The sequence below is a fragment of the Populus alba genome, chromosome 13, assembly GCF_005239225.2.
Source record: "Populus alba chromosome 13, ASM523922v2, whole genome shotgun sequence".
NCBI lineage: Eukaryota > Viridiplantae > Streptophyta > Magnoliopsida > Malpighiales > Salicaceae > Populus > Populus alba.
This window is the reverse complement of record NC_133296.1, coordinates 5,526,153-5,544,218: the sequence shown is the minus strand read 5'-3', so window position 1 is coordinate 5,544,218 and position 18,066 is coordinate 5,526,153. Positions and strand designations below refer to the sequence as shown.

Below are 18,066 nucleotides of genomic sequence, written 5' to 3'. Positions count from 1 at the left end.
TTATATGGTTCGACAATCTATATCCATACTTTAAGTACCAAACTATTCTGAGAAATATTATAATTCTTCATTCCGTCAAAGTTCAAAAGTATAATAGCTACTTGATGAATTTACAACTAGCGTTTACATCATTTAAAGATATTTACTCCTAAAGATTTTTCTCTATCTTGAAGATATACTCTCTTCAAGATTTTCTCTTGGTGAAAAGATCTCACCAATTTCAAGAGTTTTTACCTAACACTTAAAGATTTATAAAAGTGATTTTGTTATCACAATTAACTATTATCTTCCCGTATGTAATACCAACAACATCATCTTATCAATTATAAGTATTATTTTAACTTCAAATAACTCCATGACCCTCCCTTACTTATACCTAATATATCACCTAGAGTATCATAATCAAATATAATTGGCTTGTTTTTGAAAACTACTAAATATAGTAGTTCCATATAGAATAAATATAGGAATAATCCTCATGTTTTGCAAAAAAATATTTTAATCAATTTTGGATATATGGTTTTCTTCATATAGAATAATATACTTCAACTTAGAAATAACCTAAAAAGACATAGATCATTTTCTAATCCTTTTCAGTAGCAATAGACCTGTTTGCAAAAGAACTTAGAAATCTTTGAATATCATCACCTTTACATGAGGTTGGATCATTGCTCTTTTTTGCTCCTTATTCGACTTCCTTTTGACATTTATTTGGTGAAATCACTCTTTAGAATTTAATAAATAAACTAAAAGGGTTTTTGATTTGGTGAAATTTGGTGGATTTCAAAGGAAAGTTAGGTTAAGATTTAGGGTTTTGATTTGGAATTTTGTTGCTTCTATTGAAAAACTGAAAATTATATTTTTGCTACCAAACAACCAGTTGACTAGTTGCTTTGGGTTAAGTTCAATTAGTAGAACGGTTGAAACCCAAAATAAGAATTTTCTAAAATGATCTTTAATCCTTTTTATGCATAAAAAATGAAGCCTTTTCTTGCAAAATGTTTGTCCAAAACTCAAGGAAATCGAGGGGTTAAATTCTAAAAAAAATTGGCACTAGTCTCATTGCCAATCTCTTGGCCCAACCGATCACCGATTGAACTATTTATATGAACTGGTTGATCGATTCATATAAAAATAATAAATTTTTTAATTTTATCTTTCATAGGTGTTTTATGAGTCAAAATATATTTATTTTTCCAACTTGTAGTCTGAAAAACTGACTTAAAATCAAAAACTCAAAATTTCATTATTCATCTAGTATCCATCCTTTGTTTTTTATGCTTAATTGGTTGGTCAGTTTAACTAGCACTAACAAATCAGTGATTGGTTTGTCTTAAAATTGGCTAGACAATAAATTTTGCATCAGAGTAGATGTTTCATGGCACAAGGGTACACAACTCATCGCTTAAATATTTCCAACTTATTTTCAATAATGTATACACACAAAAACAAGACCTCAATTATCTTTAGCATGAATGAAACCTAAATTCCTTCTTATTATGCTTCAGTTGTTGATAGAGTTATTGATTTTGTTTCTTACTATCCTAAGATACTAGTGATGATCCTAAAAAAATAACATGTTCTACTAGTATTTTTTCTATCAACTTAACACTGGCAAAATCAGCATCCGAAGAGCTAATTAAACTCAACTCGCTTTTTTTTTATACCACAACCTTAAATCAATTACACCATACATGTAACAAAAACTGCATTTAACAACACTAACATGTGATTCTTTAGGAAATGCTTGAAGACGTGCACATAAAGAAACACAAAACATGTTATCTGGTCTACTTGCAATTAAGTACAAGAGTGAGCCAATCGTACCTTGATATTTGGTGATGTTTATGCTCTTATCATTTTCATCCATATCAAGCTTTATAGATGTGTCAATGGGTGTGTCGACTTCCTTGACATGATCCATTGCAAAACTCTTTAAAAAATCTTTGATGCATTTGCTTTTGGTTGATGAAGATGTCATCCCTTATTCATTTGATTTGCAGTCCATGAAAGAAATTAAATTCTCTCATCATACTCATTTTAAATTCTTCTTGCATACATTTTTGCCAAATCCTTTCTCATTAGTGACCCCAAAATATTATGTCATTAACATAAATATGTGCAATGAATATATCTTTTCCTTTTCTTTTTTGTGAATATGGTGGTGTCACATACTAGAAAATTAATAATTACAAATTGAAAATACCGATATAATTTTTATCATTCATAAATTACAATGACATTTACTAAAAGAATATTTCCTCGGTATGTGCTGATAGAATTATTTATCGGTGTAAACTGAGAATTACAATTTGAATTGATGGAATGGAAAAAACAAAAAACAGAGAGAAATAAGATATGTCATTATTATAGATGATATTACAGACAAATTGAACTTGTCGCTAATATCCCATCAGTAAATCCATTAGAAGTTTTTAAAAATTATAACCTACCAATTGACTCCCCTTCTCTCAACTCCCTAATTTTTTTTTTCATTTTTTTCTGCAAAAAAGAACAAAAAAAAAAAAAGAAGCAACCCCTCCCCCATTTGATCACAATTCAAGCTCTCATCATCATAAATTTGCAAACTCCAACACTCATTCTGTCAAAACATCTTTGTACTAGATCAAAATTTCTTATAGATTCCCCACGTGAAGTAAGCAATACTAATTATTTTTTGTTGTAAAATTATTTTTTAAAAATATTTAATTTTTTAGCATTTTATATAGTTTATGCCTTTTTTTTTGTATGTTTACTTGTTTATAGTTTTTTTTTTCGTAGAATTTATTTTGTATAAAATATATAATTTGTATATGTTAGGAATTGTTTGAGATTTTGAATTTATTTTTTTTGTCATTTTATGAAATTGAGTTCAATTTTTGTAACTTAGGTGTTTTGTAATGGAATAAATTGTGACTTATTTAATGGGTACATCTCATATTTTGTCAATTTTATTGTTAAACCAAAAGTTTTAGTAGATATGAAGGAATTTGAATTTTTATATAAAATTTATAATGATTTAAGTTTTATAATGTGAACTATTAAAATATATTAAATAAGTTTTAGTTAAACCAATAATAGCTAATCAGTTGAGTACCGATAATTTATTTAAGCTCCTGACTTGACCGAATTAACTCCTTAAAATTGAAATTAAATCCTTAGACTTTAATTTCTTTCAATTAAAAACTAAATTGACTTCAAAAAATCAATTTTTCTTGGAATTAAACCCTTACTAAATTCAAGTAAACCTTGAAAAAATCAAATTAAGTTCTTAAACATTCAATTTTTAATTTTCCTCTTTAAATTTATTTTTCCTTGCCAATAAAGCCTTTAATAGTTGAAAATATGCTATCTAATTTTATGTGTTTATGTGGGGGCTCCAAAATGTGTAATAAAAACTCTAATAATATTGAATAGAAAAGTAAAATGAAAGACTATTCCCTTTTAAAATAGGAAAACTAGAAAAGCTTCCTGAAATTAGATAAAAAAAATTTAATTGAAAAAATATAAAAGTTAATATAGAAAATATAAAATGAATAAGAATCCATAGTTATAAAACTTGGCCTGGATTGACTAGGCCAAGGGTTTGATCATGGATTACACAAGTTTACTCGAATCAACTTAGATAAATTTAAAAAAATATATGTTTGAGGTTTTAATAACTTATGTGAAGAAGTTTTGAATCAATATATATGAATGTAGACTATAAAAAAATATAAGGCATAAAGTGTAATATAATTATCTTACATCAAAAAGTTAAGAAAATAATGTGAATGTAGGGTGTAAAAAAAATTAAAGTTGTATAGTATAACTATTCAACATTTAAAAAATAAGAATCACTCCATAAGATTGCTATAAAAAAAAATATGTAAGCCTAAGTATTCAATTCATTATATGTTTTTTTATGTTTATTAAAAAAGTATAAAAATACCCTTAAATTTCACCCAAGTTATGCTGACTCGCTAGAGTTTTTGAGTTAACTTGACTGGTTATCAAAGTTTGACATCAAATGAACCCGTATTAGGTCAAATCAATTCATTCTCTAATATGCACTTTACCACTAAAAATCCATCTTTAAAATTCTCAAAAAATATGGCCAATTCCAAATGTCTTAATGCAACAACCATTGTTATTACCCAAATAGGCTTCCATTGGCTCATTACAATTTTATCAACCCAAGTCCACAAAAAAATATTAAAAACAAATATAATTGGTTTATATTTTTTAGATTATGTTTGTTTTATATTTTAAAACTATTTTTAAAAAAATAAAAAAAAATTATTTTTTTATTTAAATTAATATTTTAAAAAAATAAAAATAAATTATTTTAATATATTTTTAAAATAATAAATACTTAAAAACAATCATATCCGCCCTCCCAACCACCCCAACTTATATAACAGAAATCACAAATCAGTTTACTGCTAGAAATCGAAAGATGGAAGAAGAAATGGCAGCAACACCAGATCATCTGTTCAGATTGCGTAACAACTTCTACTTAGGAGCCAATCAAGCTGCCATCAACACCAGCGACCTTCCCAATCTCTCCCAAGATGACTCTAAGGAGCGACTGCCTTGTTTATCGTTCTTACATTGCCCTTGGCAGCTACCAGGTTGGAAATTATGTTATCTTTTTGGTTTTTGTTTTTTGTTTTTCGATCTGGTTTTTTTATTTTGTTGAGGAAAGTTAAGAACTTTTTTGTGTTTGGCAGCTTGTGATTAATGAGATTGATGATTCCGCTGCTACTCCACTTCAAGCTGTCAAATTGCTTCTTGCATTATTGATTTATTTTTTTGTTTACTGGGGAATGAGATCTCTTTTGATTTGTTGGATTTTGGTTAAGGAAAAGATTCTGTTCTTGGTTCTTGTTTTTAGGAAATTGTGAGTGGTTTAGATGGGAATTGGGTTTGAGTAAGAGTTTGATGTGTTTTTTTGAGTTCTAGCGAATCGGGTTTGGATCAAACGAACATGGTTTTATTTTTTTTTCTTAGTTTGGTTCCAGTTGTTAATCGGGTTTTATATGCTAATTAGTGTATGCAAAATGGGATCCAGGTTGAGTTTCGAGAGATTCGATAAGAATCTGAATACGTGCTAGTAATTCAAGAGTTAATACTCTTCAAGTCCTTAGACCTGCACGTTTGAAAGAATGGAAGAAACAAATAAAATTTCCCTGCCACAAGCAGCGTGATTCTCACACTCGTGTTATTACAATGTTTGTTCTTATATGTTGATTCTTGTGTATTAGTGTGTTTGTGTATGCTTACTTTGATTGCACATGTAGAAATTAGAGGGGGGGACTATGTTTTTTAATGGTGTGTGTATTCTTGGTAAATCAAAATTTGCCATGCCAATTGCAGACTGGATCTTACACTCATGTTAGTACAATGTATATTCTTATATGTTGATTTTTGTGTGCTTGTTTGCATGTCTACAAATTAGAAAAAAGAAGCTGCATTTTAATGACTTGGTGTTTTGATTGCATGTAACCTAAATTAAAAGAAATAAAGCTCTGAATATATAAAGTCTCACCAAGTGATTGCTTGTAAATTAGACAGGAATCCACAATTTCAAGCTTAAAAGAGTGGTTGGCTGATTCAGCTATTGCAAATAATTCTATCTTGAGGTTGATTGCTGGAATCATGTTACTGCACGGGGAGGATTACAGTGAGGCTCTGAAACACACTAATGCTGGAGGCACTGTGGAGCTGTGAGGTCAGTTTAATCTTAAATTTTTTAAAGCATGTTATGTAATTCTGGCTTATCTACACACGCATGTAAGGTTGTAGTTAATTTCATGATTTTGTAAAAGTCACTTGTTTTTGTTTAATGTTTGAATTGAATGAAAAATAATAAGGACCAAAATAATGGGAATTTTCACTTTCTCAAACAAGTAAACTTTCATGGAATGTACTTGAGGAGCATAACATGAATTTTAGGGAACTGTTATGTTCTGAGTAAATCTTTGTGACAGTGACGTGTTTGGCATTATGGTAGCTTTTGTAGTTATGGTTTTAAAAAGGTTATAAATTATAGCTTTTCTTTGTAACCAAGGTTTCAAAAGAGAGTTTTCAGTGTGATACGTGCAAAACTATGATGCAGGTTGATTAACCAAACTCTTTATGATAAATGTCACACCTCACAACACTACCAAAACACTGAGTTTGTATCTGATCAGTTTTTAATACTGACACGTGCTATTTCTGCTTTTGCAGGCATGCATTGAATGTCTAAATATTCCTCAAGATGCACAGGTCAGACTATGCAGAGAAACAGTTGAGGATTGTTGTAACCCATTTTTGGGTCCCTATAAAAAAATAATAAATACAAAAAAAAAAAGCTCAAAACAGTGTCGTTTTGAACGACACTGTTCCCCTTTCTTCCCCGCCGAACACACAGCAGCAAAGAAGGAAAAAGAATGCATATTTAATGACGCCGGTCCCTCAAGCCCACCGACCGAAGACATTGGCCGACCACCTACCGCACCGCCGAAACTGAGGTAGGCACGCCTGGACAGCCGCGCCCGACCAGCCGCCGCATGACCCGTTCCTTGGCTCCACAATGAAAAAAATGCTCACGGGCTCTATAAATAGAGGAGAGGAGACCCGAAAGAGGAGGGGGGGAAGAGAAGAGAAGGGAGAGCAAAGAAAGGGGAAGAGAAGAGAAGGGAGAGACAGAGAGAAGAAAGCAGAAGAGAAGGGAGAGAGAGCGAAGAAGAAGAAGAAGCAGAGAAGAGAGTAAAACAGAGGAGAGAGAGAGAGAGGAAAACAGCACTGCCGGCCACCGCGAACAGCCAGTTCCGCCGCCGCCACCCCTGCCACATCAGTTGCTGCCAACATCACCACTGCTCCAGGTAGCCTTTCCCGTCGTTTTTTTTTTTTTTGGTTCAGCTTGATCTGCATGCAGAACGTTTACGTTCTGCAGCAGATGAAGATTAATTAGCGAGTTACTGTGTTGTGCATAGTAACTCGCTAATTAATTCACGGTTACTGTGCATGTGCACAGTAACCCACAGATTAATTCTCTGGTTACTGTGCACACAATAACCCGGTTACTATGTGCACAGTAACCAGCCCATTCTTTGGGCCAGGTTCGGCCCAGCCCATATATTTGGGCCTCATCCGGCCCATTTTAAAAAAAAAATCAAAAAATATTTTGTTTCAGCATTTTATAATTTTTTCGTGTAATTTTTATGTCATTTCGATTAATATTTGATGATATTTTTTTATGTTGTTAAAAATACAAAAATCTGATTTTCAAATACCCGGTTTTTGTAAAAAAAAAAAAAAAAAACTTCCACAAATACAAAAAAATTAAAAAAAAAAATGTTTTTGTACATACGGCCAAGTGTCTCAAAGCTAAAAATTCATATTGTATTTTTTCATACACAAAAAAAATGTTTTAGCATGCATTTTGGCTTTAATAACCAGTTTATTAAAGTCAAGAGAATATTGGCCAATATTTCAAAAACAACAAAAATTTTATTTTGTTTGGCTCTTAGTATCCGGGGTATGACTTTACACGTAATGCATATTCCGGATATTTAATTCTTTTTTTTTTTTTGACAATAGAACCTGGGATATGACATTACACGTAATGCGTATTCCGGATATTTAATTCTTTTTTGTTTGGACAATAGAACCCGGGGTATGACATTACATGTAATGCATATTTTGGATAATAGAAAACCACAACATGACTTAGATTTTATTAGACAAAACAATGCAGCCTACCTTAGGTAGGGCGTAGTTGGGGTGCTAACACCTTCCCTTTACGCAACCAGTCTCCGTACCTGATCTCTAAAGACCAGTAAGGGTTCCTAGTAACCAGAATACTAGGTGGCGACTCCCAGTCCATATTTTCACATGTAAAGACAAGAATTCCTTGTCTCTCCTTATTTGCCAGGAATAAATATTCCGATGTTTTTTCCTTGAGGGTGGACGATCCCCGCACCGCCGCACACGTGCGACAAGGATCATGCAACAGATTGATGAGGATCACACACTAACTCAACTTGCGAGTGCATGGTTGAATTTGGCAGTTGTAAGTGCTGTCTCTATTTAGTTATGATTAGTTCGATTACAAGGAATGATGATGTACTGATATACTGCTGTGTAAATCAGGGTGGTTCAAAGATACAGGAATCATATCTCATCTTCCAAGATTTATCAGAGAAGTATCCAATGACAGGGTTAATATTGAATGGGAAAGCTGTTTGTTGCATTCACATGGGTAATTCTGATGAAGCTGAAACATTGTTGCTCGAGGCCCTAAACAAGGTGAGTTTGAAACAATGATCCCTTTAACTTCTGCCGAGATCATGACTGGCAACTCCATGTTCAGTTTGTCTGCAACACTGACAAATACTTTCTGTTTATGAGATGGTATACTAATACACGACTGGAGTGTGTAATTCCTGTAATTGACTCGGGTTTACCTTGGTACCCATGACAGGATGCAAATTTTATCTCTGTATAAATTGGATATCATCTTTCTCCAAAGCATAATAAAATTCTCTTTTATCCTGGCTTGAAAATTCTAGCTTTAACATGGTTTATGTACCAACTGTTTGAGTAGATCAAAGTTTCTTCGTCTGTTTGATCTCTCCAAGATTCATCTCAAGATTCTCATCTAAAATCATATTAATGAATGATTACCTCATGTTCTGCAGCCAGCTGAAGCTTTCACATCCAGATCATATGCTTGTAAACGTGCATCATCCGCCGAAAACAGTTTCGAAAGAGCGGTTCAATCAGTTGCTTGATGTTTTTGTTGGTTTTGGTTTTAGTTAACAAGGTGAATGATATTGCTTCACTTTTTAAGGGATTCCGCAAAACCCCTCTATAAGCTACGAAATATACAATCGAACTGGTTAGAGCTCAGATCTAATTAGTGGCATTTCCCATGTCTTGTTGAACGTCTCCTTATTATTATTATTTTTCCCTATTTTCTTAGGTTAGATGATAGTTACCAAAATTGGTTATCAAACTTGGCCTGGGGGTTCATTCTGTGATCAATACACTTGAAAACTAACACAAGCCGTGTTTCTTTTTAACATGTATAGGAAGTTAATGCGGTCAGATTTGATAGGCTCATGATTATTTTTTGTTTGGTTTATTTTTTTATATATATAAAAAAAAATAATAACCAAACTAAAAATTTTTTTTAAAAACCGAAATTGGTTTCAAACCGATCGGTTTCGAATTGGTTTGGTTTTCTTAGTTTGGCTCGATTTTGGCTCGTTTTTTTTATTTGGCTTGCTTTGCCTTGGTTTTTTCCAGTTTGGCTCGGTTTGTTTTCTGGTTTTTTCGGTTTCGGTTCGGTTAGGTTTTTTCGGTTTTAGACTTATAAAACCGAAACTGAACTGAACCGATTGGTTTTTTTTAAATTTTAATTGGCTAAATCGGTTTTTTTTCACAGTTTGGTTTTTTTTGATTATTTTTTTTGTTTCCCCAGTTTAATCAGTTTTTTGGTTTTTTAATATTAACCACTAGGCTAACTATCAATCTTTAACTTAATTGAGCTGGTTAAATTTAATTAATTCTAAAACTATTTTTAATATTGTTTAAAATAACTTTATTTTAGTGTTTTTATTTTTATAGTATAGAAATGAAAAAAAAAAAAAAAAAATGTAAACGATATGGTTTAAGAATAGATTGGATTGAAAGACGAACTACAACTTGGGCTCAGATGTGATAATGACATATGTCATTCACACTGTTTTGTGATATCAGAATAACATGTCACCAACGAATATGGTTTATATTGTTAATGCAAATAGTCAAAAGCAATCCATTTGATTATGGAAATTTCCTGCAAGTTTCGAGTGAATTTAGCCTATTGACCTAAAAGTAAACAAACATACACAACTCCAGAACAAGAAAAATCAAGCCATCAATTTTTTTCCCACAATTTTTCTCTATTGACCAAGGCAAAATATTATCAAAGCTGGAACGGGAACCTGTTATTCAGCCTCTATTGTTCTTCAGAAGTAGCATATTATGGACTTTGATCCAAGATGTACACATTTGAAAAATGGATTGTGGTAAAATAATATTCTAAGTCATTAAAAAGAAAAATCATACTGTAGGCACACCTCATATTAGTCCTGCAAATATGTTGAGCTTCTTGTTTTAATCCCCAACATCAGAATTTTATCCATTTGGTCCCCCATCCATATAACTTTCCTCAATCAGATCTTTTTTGGTAAAATAATTGGAAATGGAGATAAACATGCATATCTTCTCTTATTGAACATAGTTTCTCCAAATCTTAGGTAAGAGCATACCAAATTAACCATAGCTAGTTGGGACCAAGTAACTACGCATGTTCATGCTCATGCTGAATGGAGGGAAAATTGGGTATTAATTTTCACATCTAGGACTTGGGAAAATCAGGGTCAGTTAGAAAACAAAAATCATAGTTGGATTGTGAAAATGTGCATAGATAGAGGGCCTAATTGATAAAATTGATAGTTAGATGACTCGATCAAGAAATAGTATATATATAATGAGGGACATATCTAGCTAGGGTTTTCCCATGAACTATTCATGTATAGATTAAGCTGGCACACGGTTTTTGATTAACATACTTGACTTGTTCTTACAATAGCCAATCCTTGCAAGAAGCTTCTTGTGAATCAAACAAGCAACCCAACCACAGAAAGTTTTTTTTTTTTTATAATAATAATCCAAGAAGTTTTATTGATGAATCCAGAATCCCATTAAATCAATGGAATTCTAGTAGAAAAGAAAAAATAAATTGACATCGTACAAATAAATAATCAAACTATAGCAACCTAACCATATGAAATTTGCATTGTACTATCGATAAGTATGCCACTCATGCATGCCTTGGAAAAAAAAGCTGCAAGTCCATTAAGATATCATGCATGATAGAATTACTTAGAATGTGTTTGTCTACTCCTTTGTTTTTGGATTTTAAACCGTGGTTCGAAATCAAAATCATGATTTTAACTGCTTTTCATTTGAACAACAATTTGAAATGTACAAAAAACGTAAATAAATGGGTTCTAAGAGCACGTACATTATGAACTTTAATCATATATAGTCATACATTACTTAAACCATCCATGTTTATATTCGCCATGTTTTTCTAGTTTTTGACATTTTTGCTAGATATACATAATTTTCAAGGAGTGAAGGGTCTTGCTTCGATAAGATTGTACAATATGGAATGGTAAAATAAGCATGCTTCGATTAACGTTGACAGAATATGGTTTGGATTACGTGCCCCAAAAGAAACATAACTTGTCTCTCTCCCATTTCATCTATAAATACAGCCATGAATTCGAGGTATAGCAACACCTAGCTCTGAAACGTTGCATGAAAATGAAGGTTTCAATGTCTATAATCCTCTCAGTATTTTCAGCTCTTCTTTTGTCAGTATCATTGGCAACTTCTGATTCAAGTCTTGAAAAATTTCTACAATGCCTTCCTAACAATAGTCTTCCCTCTTACCCCATCTCCGAAGCCATCTATACAACTGCGAATTCCTCTTTCGAGTCTGTTCTGCAGACATATATCAACAACAGAAGATTTTTGACCCCAACAACACCGAAACCAATTGCCATCGTTACGGCCCTGCATGAATCCCATGTCCAAGCAACAGTCATTTGTGCAAAGGCTAGTGGCTTGCAGGTTAGAATCCGGAGCGGTGGACATGATTACGAAGGTCTCTCTTACGTATCCGAGGTCCCATTCGTCATCCTCGACATGTTCAACCTCCGATCCATCGACGTAGATATCGCCAGCGAAACGGCATGGGCTCAAGCTGGGGCAACTCTTGGTGAAATTTACTACAACATTGCGAACAGGAGTAATGTGCATGCCTTTCCAGCTGGTGTTTGCCCTACTGTTGGTGCAGGTGGTCATATTAGCGGAGGAGGGTACGGGACTCTGATGAGGAAATATGGTCTTACCGTTGATAATATCATTGACGCGAAAGTAGTAGATGTCAATGGCAATATCCTCGATCGGGAGACAATGGGGGAAGATCTGTTTTGGGCCATCCGAGGAGGTGGTGGAGCAAGCTTTGCAGTGGTTCTTTCTTGGAAGCTGAATCTGGTTCGAGTTCCGGAGAAAGTGACTGTTTTCAAGGTTGATAGGACCTTGGAGGAAGGTGCAACTGATATTTTCTATCAGTGGCAACAAGTTTCTACTGAGCTAGACAAAGACCTTTTCATCCGAGCAATGCCACAAGTTGCCAATGGAAGCCAAGAGGGTACCAAGACAATCAGCATCTCTTTCTATGCCCTCTTTCTAGGACAAAGTGAGGCACTTCTTTCCATGATGAACAAGAGCTTCCCTAAATTAGGTTTGCAGCAAAAAGACTGTATTGAAATGAGATGGATAGAGTCAACACTTTTCTGGAATGATTTGCCGATTGGTACATCCATCGATGTTTTACTCAATAGGCCTCAAGGAGCGCAAAGCTTTTACAAGAACAAATCTGATTACGTGAACAAAATTGTTCCACGGGAAGCTTTGGAACGCATATGGAAGATGATGATCAAGGCCGACCCAATGTGGATGCAATGGAACCCTTACGGAGGAAGAATGAGTGAGATTCCAGTTACCGCAACTCCATTCCCTCACAGAGCCGGATACCTATTCAAACTCCAGTACTCCATAAACTGGGATGAAGAAGGGACTGAGGCCACTGACCGCTATATAAGTTTGATAAGAGAAATGCATGATGCGATGGCTCCATACGTCACCAGTTACCCGAGGGAAGCATTCCAAAACTACAGAGATCTTGATATCGGTAGCAATCCGAGCAATCAGACCGACTTCGAGAGAGCTAAAGTTTATGGCCTCAAGTACTTCAAGGGTAACTTTCTAAGATTGGTGAAAATCAAGGGGAAGGTAGATCCAGATAATTTCTTCAAGCATGAACAAAGCATTCCACCACGTTGGATATAGAAAACGTCCGAAGAAAACAGGACGATGTCTTTACAAGTAGTATATATTGTTTAAAGATTGTTTAATAATGTGCACAATCTGTGTGGTTTATGTTTGTGCACAATCTGTTGACTTATGTATTTTTTCCTCTAATAAAACTGTATTCCACCGATTTCTTTAATCCGATTATCATTTTCCCAATTGTCTCCATGGCGTGCCTGTGATCGCAATCTCTTTGTCCAGCACCAAACTTATTTCTATAATCAGATTGAGAAAGTTAATAGTCAAGGAATTCGATGATCACTGCAAAAATCTTGCATTACTAATTAATGTAGATGTAGGTAGATGTGCAACTAAGAATTCAGAGATCAAGTATCATTTCATTCCTGTAAGAGTACTAATGCTTGAATCCATGAAGCTAGAGAAGTACTTGATGGATGAATCCAAGCCCTTCTTGATTAGAGAGTGATCTTTACTTATTTTCCCTCAGCATATATACTCCTCATCACCTAATGGTCATTCTCAGGTCATACATATTACTTTAGGTTCATCGGCCGGTCGGTGTGATGACAGCTTCTATGATTACGAAAGTTATGGGGCTCTTAAGAACCTGTTGTTATTTATCTTCCGGCCGGAGGAAGGTTTATTGTAGTAATCAATGAAGAAACTCGAGCAACAGTTGCTTCTGTTGGAATATTGCCAATTATGTTGACATTGTCAAAGAAGGAGGCTTGTTGGTGGCAACCACCAACCTTGACTTTGGTAGCCACCATTGTTGAAGAAGAGAAGAAGTTGGCAGCCACCTTTGTTGAAGAAGAGATGAGTTTGGCAGCCACCATTGATGACAAAGGAGCAAGAGGAGCTGCCATTGATGCCTATAAAAGAGGCATGATCTTAGAGAGCAAAGTGTGAGAGTTGTGAGACATGTAGAGAGAAGAAGAGAGAAAGAAAGAGAAGGGCTGCCATCAGTAGCCCTGCTGCCACCAGCAGCTGCTGCCCTATGTAGCAATGAGAGATGGGAGTTGAGTGAATGTGATCCTCCTCCATGTGTTGTATTCTTTCTCTATCTCTAAATAAAATGAACCTCTCCCGTGGATGTAGGCAATTTGCCGAACCACGTTAAATATTGTGTCTCAGTGTGCTTAACCCTCCTATGAGCAAAGATCAGTACATCACCGGTCCCGGATTCCGCCCCATCAAATGGTATCAGAGCCCCGTTCGTCGGAAAACAGAAGTGTTTTGGGGTATATCCGAATTTTCAAAATTGTCAAAAACAAGTTTTGATCATTCCACAGTGTAGATCTCATCAAGACGAACTCACTGCCGCAAAAATCAGCCAAATCGGAGTCCGGGGTAGCCCACACGCGCCTCCTGAATATTCAGACAGATCGCCCACGCGCATCCCACGCGCCCCGAGGTTGAAGACGACTGAGCCTCACGCGCGCCATATTGGAGCCGCGCCGAGCCGCTTACGCCGAGTCCTAGCCGAGCCACAAGCCGAGTCCAGCCGAGCCTCCAGCCGGTCCGTACTCCCGCCGAGCCGAGCCGCGTTCTAGCCGAGCCGAGCGAGAGAATATTCCCCAGAATATTCCCCGAATATTCCACAGAATATTCCCGGTTCAACCCAGCGAACCGCCCGCCGTACAGAATTGGTTTTTTGACCGGTTCACCCATTTTCTGACCCGATTTCAAAAAAGTCAGACCGGTTCCCTACTATTTGGACCATTCCGGATCGATCTAAAGTGTCCGTTTTTCCAAATTCGGCTCCCAAAGAGGTGATATAGTCATTCCAAAAGCAAAATGACTACAGAAGGTACACATACACTCATCCCTATGCTGACCAAAGACAACTATGATAGTTGGTGCATCAGATTGAAGGCATTCCTTGGGTCACAAGAGTGTTTGGATATTGTACAAACTGGTTATGATGAACCAGAGTCCAAAGAAAGAGAAGATGCTTTACAAGAGGCACAAAAGCAAGCCTTGAAAGTCAACAGAAAGAAGGACAACAAAGCCAAGACCATCATCTACCAAGGTCTTGATGAAGATACGTTCGAGATCATAGCTTCCGCTGAAACGTCACATGATATATGGGAGGCTCTCCAACAGAAATACAAAGGTGCTGACAGAATCAAGAAGATTCGTCTTCAATCTTTGAGAGGTGACTTTGAGTTATTGCAAATGAAGTCTTCGGAGTCTATTTCTGATTATCACACAAGGATTATGGTGATAGTCAACCAGATGAGGAGAAATGGAGAAGCCATCATCGATGCTCGAATTACTGAAAAAATTTTGAGATCCCTAGATCCAAAATTCGATTTTGTTGTTGTCGCAATTGAAGAGTCCAAAGATGTGGACAAGTTGACGGTTGATGAGCTTATGAGTTCTTTGCAAGCTCATGAGCAGAAGATTGTAAAGCGAAATGGAGATAAGGCAATTGAGCATGCCTTACAAGCAAAGCTGTCTCTCAAGGACAGATATGAGCAAGGGGAGACTTCATCAAGTGGCTACACCACTCAAGGAGGAAGTCAACAATCCAGAGGAGGATTCCAGCAATTCCAAGGAAGAGGTTCTTGGAATACAAGTTTTAGAGGAAGAGGAGGCGGAAACACCACTAGAGGAGGTCGAGGCCAACATGCATTCACTCCCAGAGGAAGAGGAGGCGGTTACAATAACCGTGACAAGAGGAATATCAAATGTTATAGCTGCAATCAATTTGGGCACTATAGCACTGAATGCAGATGGAAAGCTCCGTTGGAGATACGTGAGCAAGCCAACTATGTAGAGAAGGATGACAGAGAAGAAACTGTTGTCGCACGTGTGCGGCGGCGCAGCGATCGTCCACCCTCAAGGAAAAAACATCGGAATATTTATTCCTGGCAAATAAGGAGAGACAAGGAATTCTTGTCTCTACATGTGAAAATATGGACTGGGAGTCGCCACCTAGTATTCTGGTTACTAGGAACCCTTACTGGTCTTTAGAGATCAGGTACGGAGACTGGTTGCGTAAAGGGAAGGTATTAACACCCCAACTACGCCCTACCTAAGGTAGGCTGCATTGTTTTGTCTAATAAAATCTAAGTCATGTTGTGGTTTCCTATTGTCCAAAATATGCATTACATGTAATGTCATACCCCGGGTTCTATTGTCCAAACAAAAAAAGAATTAAATATCTGGAATATGCATTACGTGTAATGTCATACCCCAGGTTTTATTGTCCAAAAAAAAGAATTAAATATCCGGAATATGCATTACGTGTAAAGTCATACCCCGGATATTAAGAGACAAACAAAATAAAATTTTTGTTGTTTTTGAAATATTGGCCAATATTCTCTTGACTTTAATAAACTGGTTATTAAAGCCAAAATGCATGCTAAAATATATTTTTTTGGTGTATGAAAAATACAATATGAATTTTTAGCTTTGAGACACTTGGCCGTATGCACAAAAACATTTTTTTCTCTTTTTTTCAATTTTTTTGTATTTTTGGAAGTTTTTTTTTTTTTACGAAAACCGGGTATTTAAAAATCAGATTTTGTATTTTTAACAACATAAAAAAAAAATACCACCAAATATTAATCAAAATGACATAAAAATTACATGGAAAAATAAAATGCTGAAAAAAAATATTTTTTTTTTGAAATGGGCCGGATCAGGCCCAAATATATGGGCTGGGCCGAACCTGGCCCAAAGAATGGGTTAGCTACTGTGCACATAGTAACCGGGTTACTTTGTGCACAGTAACCAGAGAATTAATCTGCAGGTTACTGTGCACATGCACAGTAACCGTGAATTAATTAGCGAGTTACTGTGCACAGCACAGTAACTCGCTAATTAATCTTCATCTGCTGCAGAACGTAAACGTTCTGCATGCAGATGAAGCTCAACCAAAAAAAACGACGGGCAAGGCTACCTGGAGCGGTGGTGATGTTGGCAGCAACTGATGTGGCAGGGGTGACGGCGGCGGAACTGGCTGTTCGCGGTGGCCGGCGGTGCTGTTTTCCTCTCTCTCTCTCCTCTGTTTTACTCTCCTCTCTGCTTCTTCTTCTTCTTCGCTCTCTCTCCCTTCTCTTCTACTTTCTTCTCTCTGTCTCTCCCTTCTCTCCTCCTCTTCTTTTTTTTGCTCTCTCGGTCTTCTCCTCTATTTATAGAGCCTGTGAGCATGTTTTTTTTCATTGTGGAGCCAAGGAACGGGTCATGCGGCGGCTGGTCGGGCGCGGCTGTCTAGGCGTGCCTACCTCAGTTTCGGCGGTGCGGTAGGTGGTCGGCCAATGTCTTCAGTCGGTGGGCTAGAGGGACCGGCGGTCGGTGGGCTTGAGGGACCGGCGTCATAAAATATGCATTCTTTTTCCTTCTTTGCTGCTGTGTGTTCGGCGGGGAAGAAAGGGGAACAGTGTCGTTCAAAACGGCACTGTTTTGAGCTTTTTTTTTTTTTTTTTTTGTATTTATTATTTTTTATGGGGACCCAAAAATGGGTTATAACAATTGCCCCCCTCTTTACAATGCTTACGGAGCAGAGATTTGTGCATAGTAAGTGTTGTAAAGAAAAAAAACATTGGTCTTCCAAAACTGGTCGTCTCAAAATTTGATTGACCTAAAACTTCAACCGGACCCAAAGTCCTGTGTATGGTTGGGCTAAACTGAGATTCCTTTCGCTAATCCCCTTTAACCCGAAAAAAAAGGAAAGAATGTGAAGTGTGTGGTCTCATTGTAATGGGTGACCTACCCAGATATAAAACATGGAGAATTGGGCTCATTGTAAAAGGGTTACCTTGGAGGTTGGAGGTGAGGGCTCAAAGGCGCACTCAAAATGGAGGTGAGGGTCAAAGCACTCAAAAATGGAGGTAGGGTTAGAAAACGCACTACAAAGGGATGAGGGCTCAAAGGCGCACTCAAAATGGAGGTGAGGGCTCAAAGCGCACTCAAAAGGAGTAGGGTTAGAAAACGCACTACCAAAGGGATGAGGGCTCAAAGGCGCACTCAAAATGGAGGTGAGGGCTCAAAGGCGCACTCAAAAGGAGGTAGGGTTAGAAAACGCACTACCAAAGGGATGAGGGCTCAAAGGCGCACTCAAAATGGAGGTGAGGGCTCAAAGGCGCACTCAAAAGGAGGTAGGGTTAGAAAACGCACTACCGAAGGGATGAG

The 18,066-nt window shown here is 36.3% G+C and overlaps 2 protein-coding genes across 2 annotated transcripts; both read left to right on the top strand.

The window, feature by feature from the left end:
- The first annotated feature begins 4,408 nt into the window (after positions 1 to 4,408).
- On the top strand, positions 4,409 to 8,762 carry LOC118053634 (coatomer subunit epsilon-1-like). Its single transcript, XM_073404071.1, has 6 exons — positions 4,409 to 4,613; positions 5,553 to 5,713; positions 6,214 to 6,282; positions 7,975 to 8,041; positions 8,122 to 8,277; positions 8,670 to 8,762. The coding sequence occupies exons 3-6, from the start codon at positions 6,245 to 6,247 to the stop codon at positions 8,760 to 8,762; spliced, it is 354 nt and encodes a 117-aa protein (XP_073260172.1). The 5' UTR covers positions 4,409 to 4,613; positions 5,553 to 5,713; positions 6,214 to 6,244.
- A 2,567-nt stretch (positions 8,763 to 11,329) lies between these two features.
- LOC118053633 (berberine bridge enzyme-like 17) lies at positions 11,330 to 13,102 on the top strand. The gene has a single exon (XM_035064932.2). It carries the CDS (start codon positions 11,344 to 11,346, stop codon positions 12,940 to 12,942), a length of 1,599 nt encoding a protein of 532 aa, XP_034920823.1. The 5' UTR covers positions 11,330 to 11,343; the 3' UTR covers positions 12,943 to 13,102.
- The last annotated feature ends 4,964 nt before the right edge of the window (positions 13,103 to 18,066 follow it).

Bases quoted from the DNA above. Each gene is read 5' to 3' on its own strand.
- LOC118053634 (XM_073404071.1), top strand. From the start codon at position 6,245: ATGCACAGGTCAGACTATGCAGAGAAACAGTTGAGGAT. The intron at 6,283-7,974 runs TGTTGTAACCCA...TGCGACAAGGAT, and splicing joins GCAGAGAAACAGTTGAGGAT to CATGCAACAGATTGATGAGG. The intron at 8,278-8,669 runs GTGAGTTTGAAA...CATGTTCTGCAG, and splicing joins TGCTCGAGGCCCTAAACAAG to CCAGCTGAAGCTTTCACATC.
- LOC118053633 (XM_035064932.2), top strand. From the start codon at position 11,344: ATGAAAATGAAGGTTTCAATGTCTATAATCCTCTCAGTATTTTCAGCT.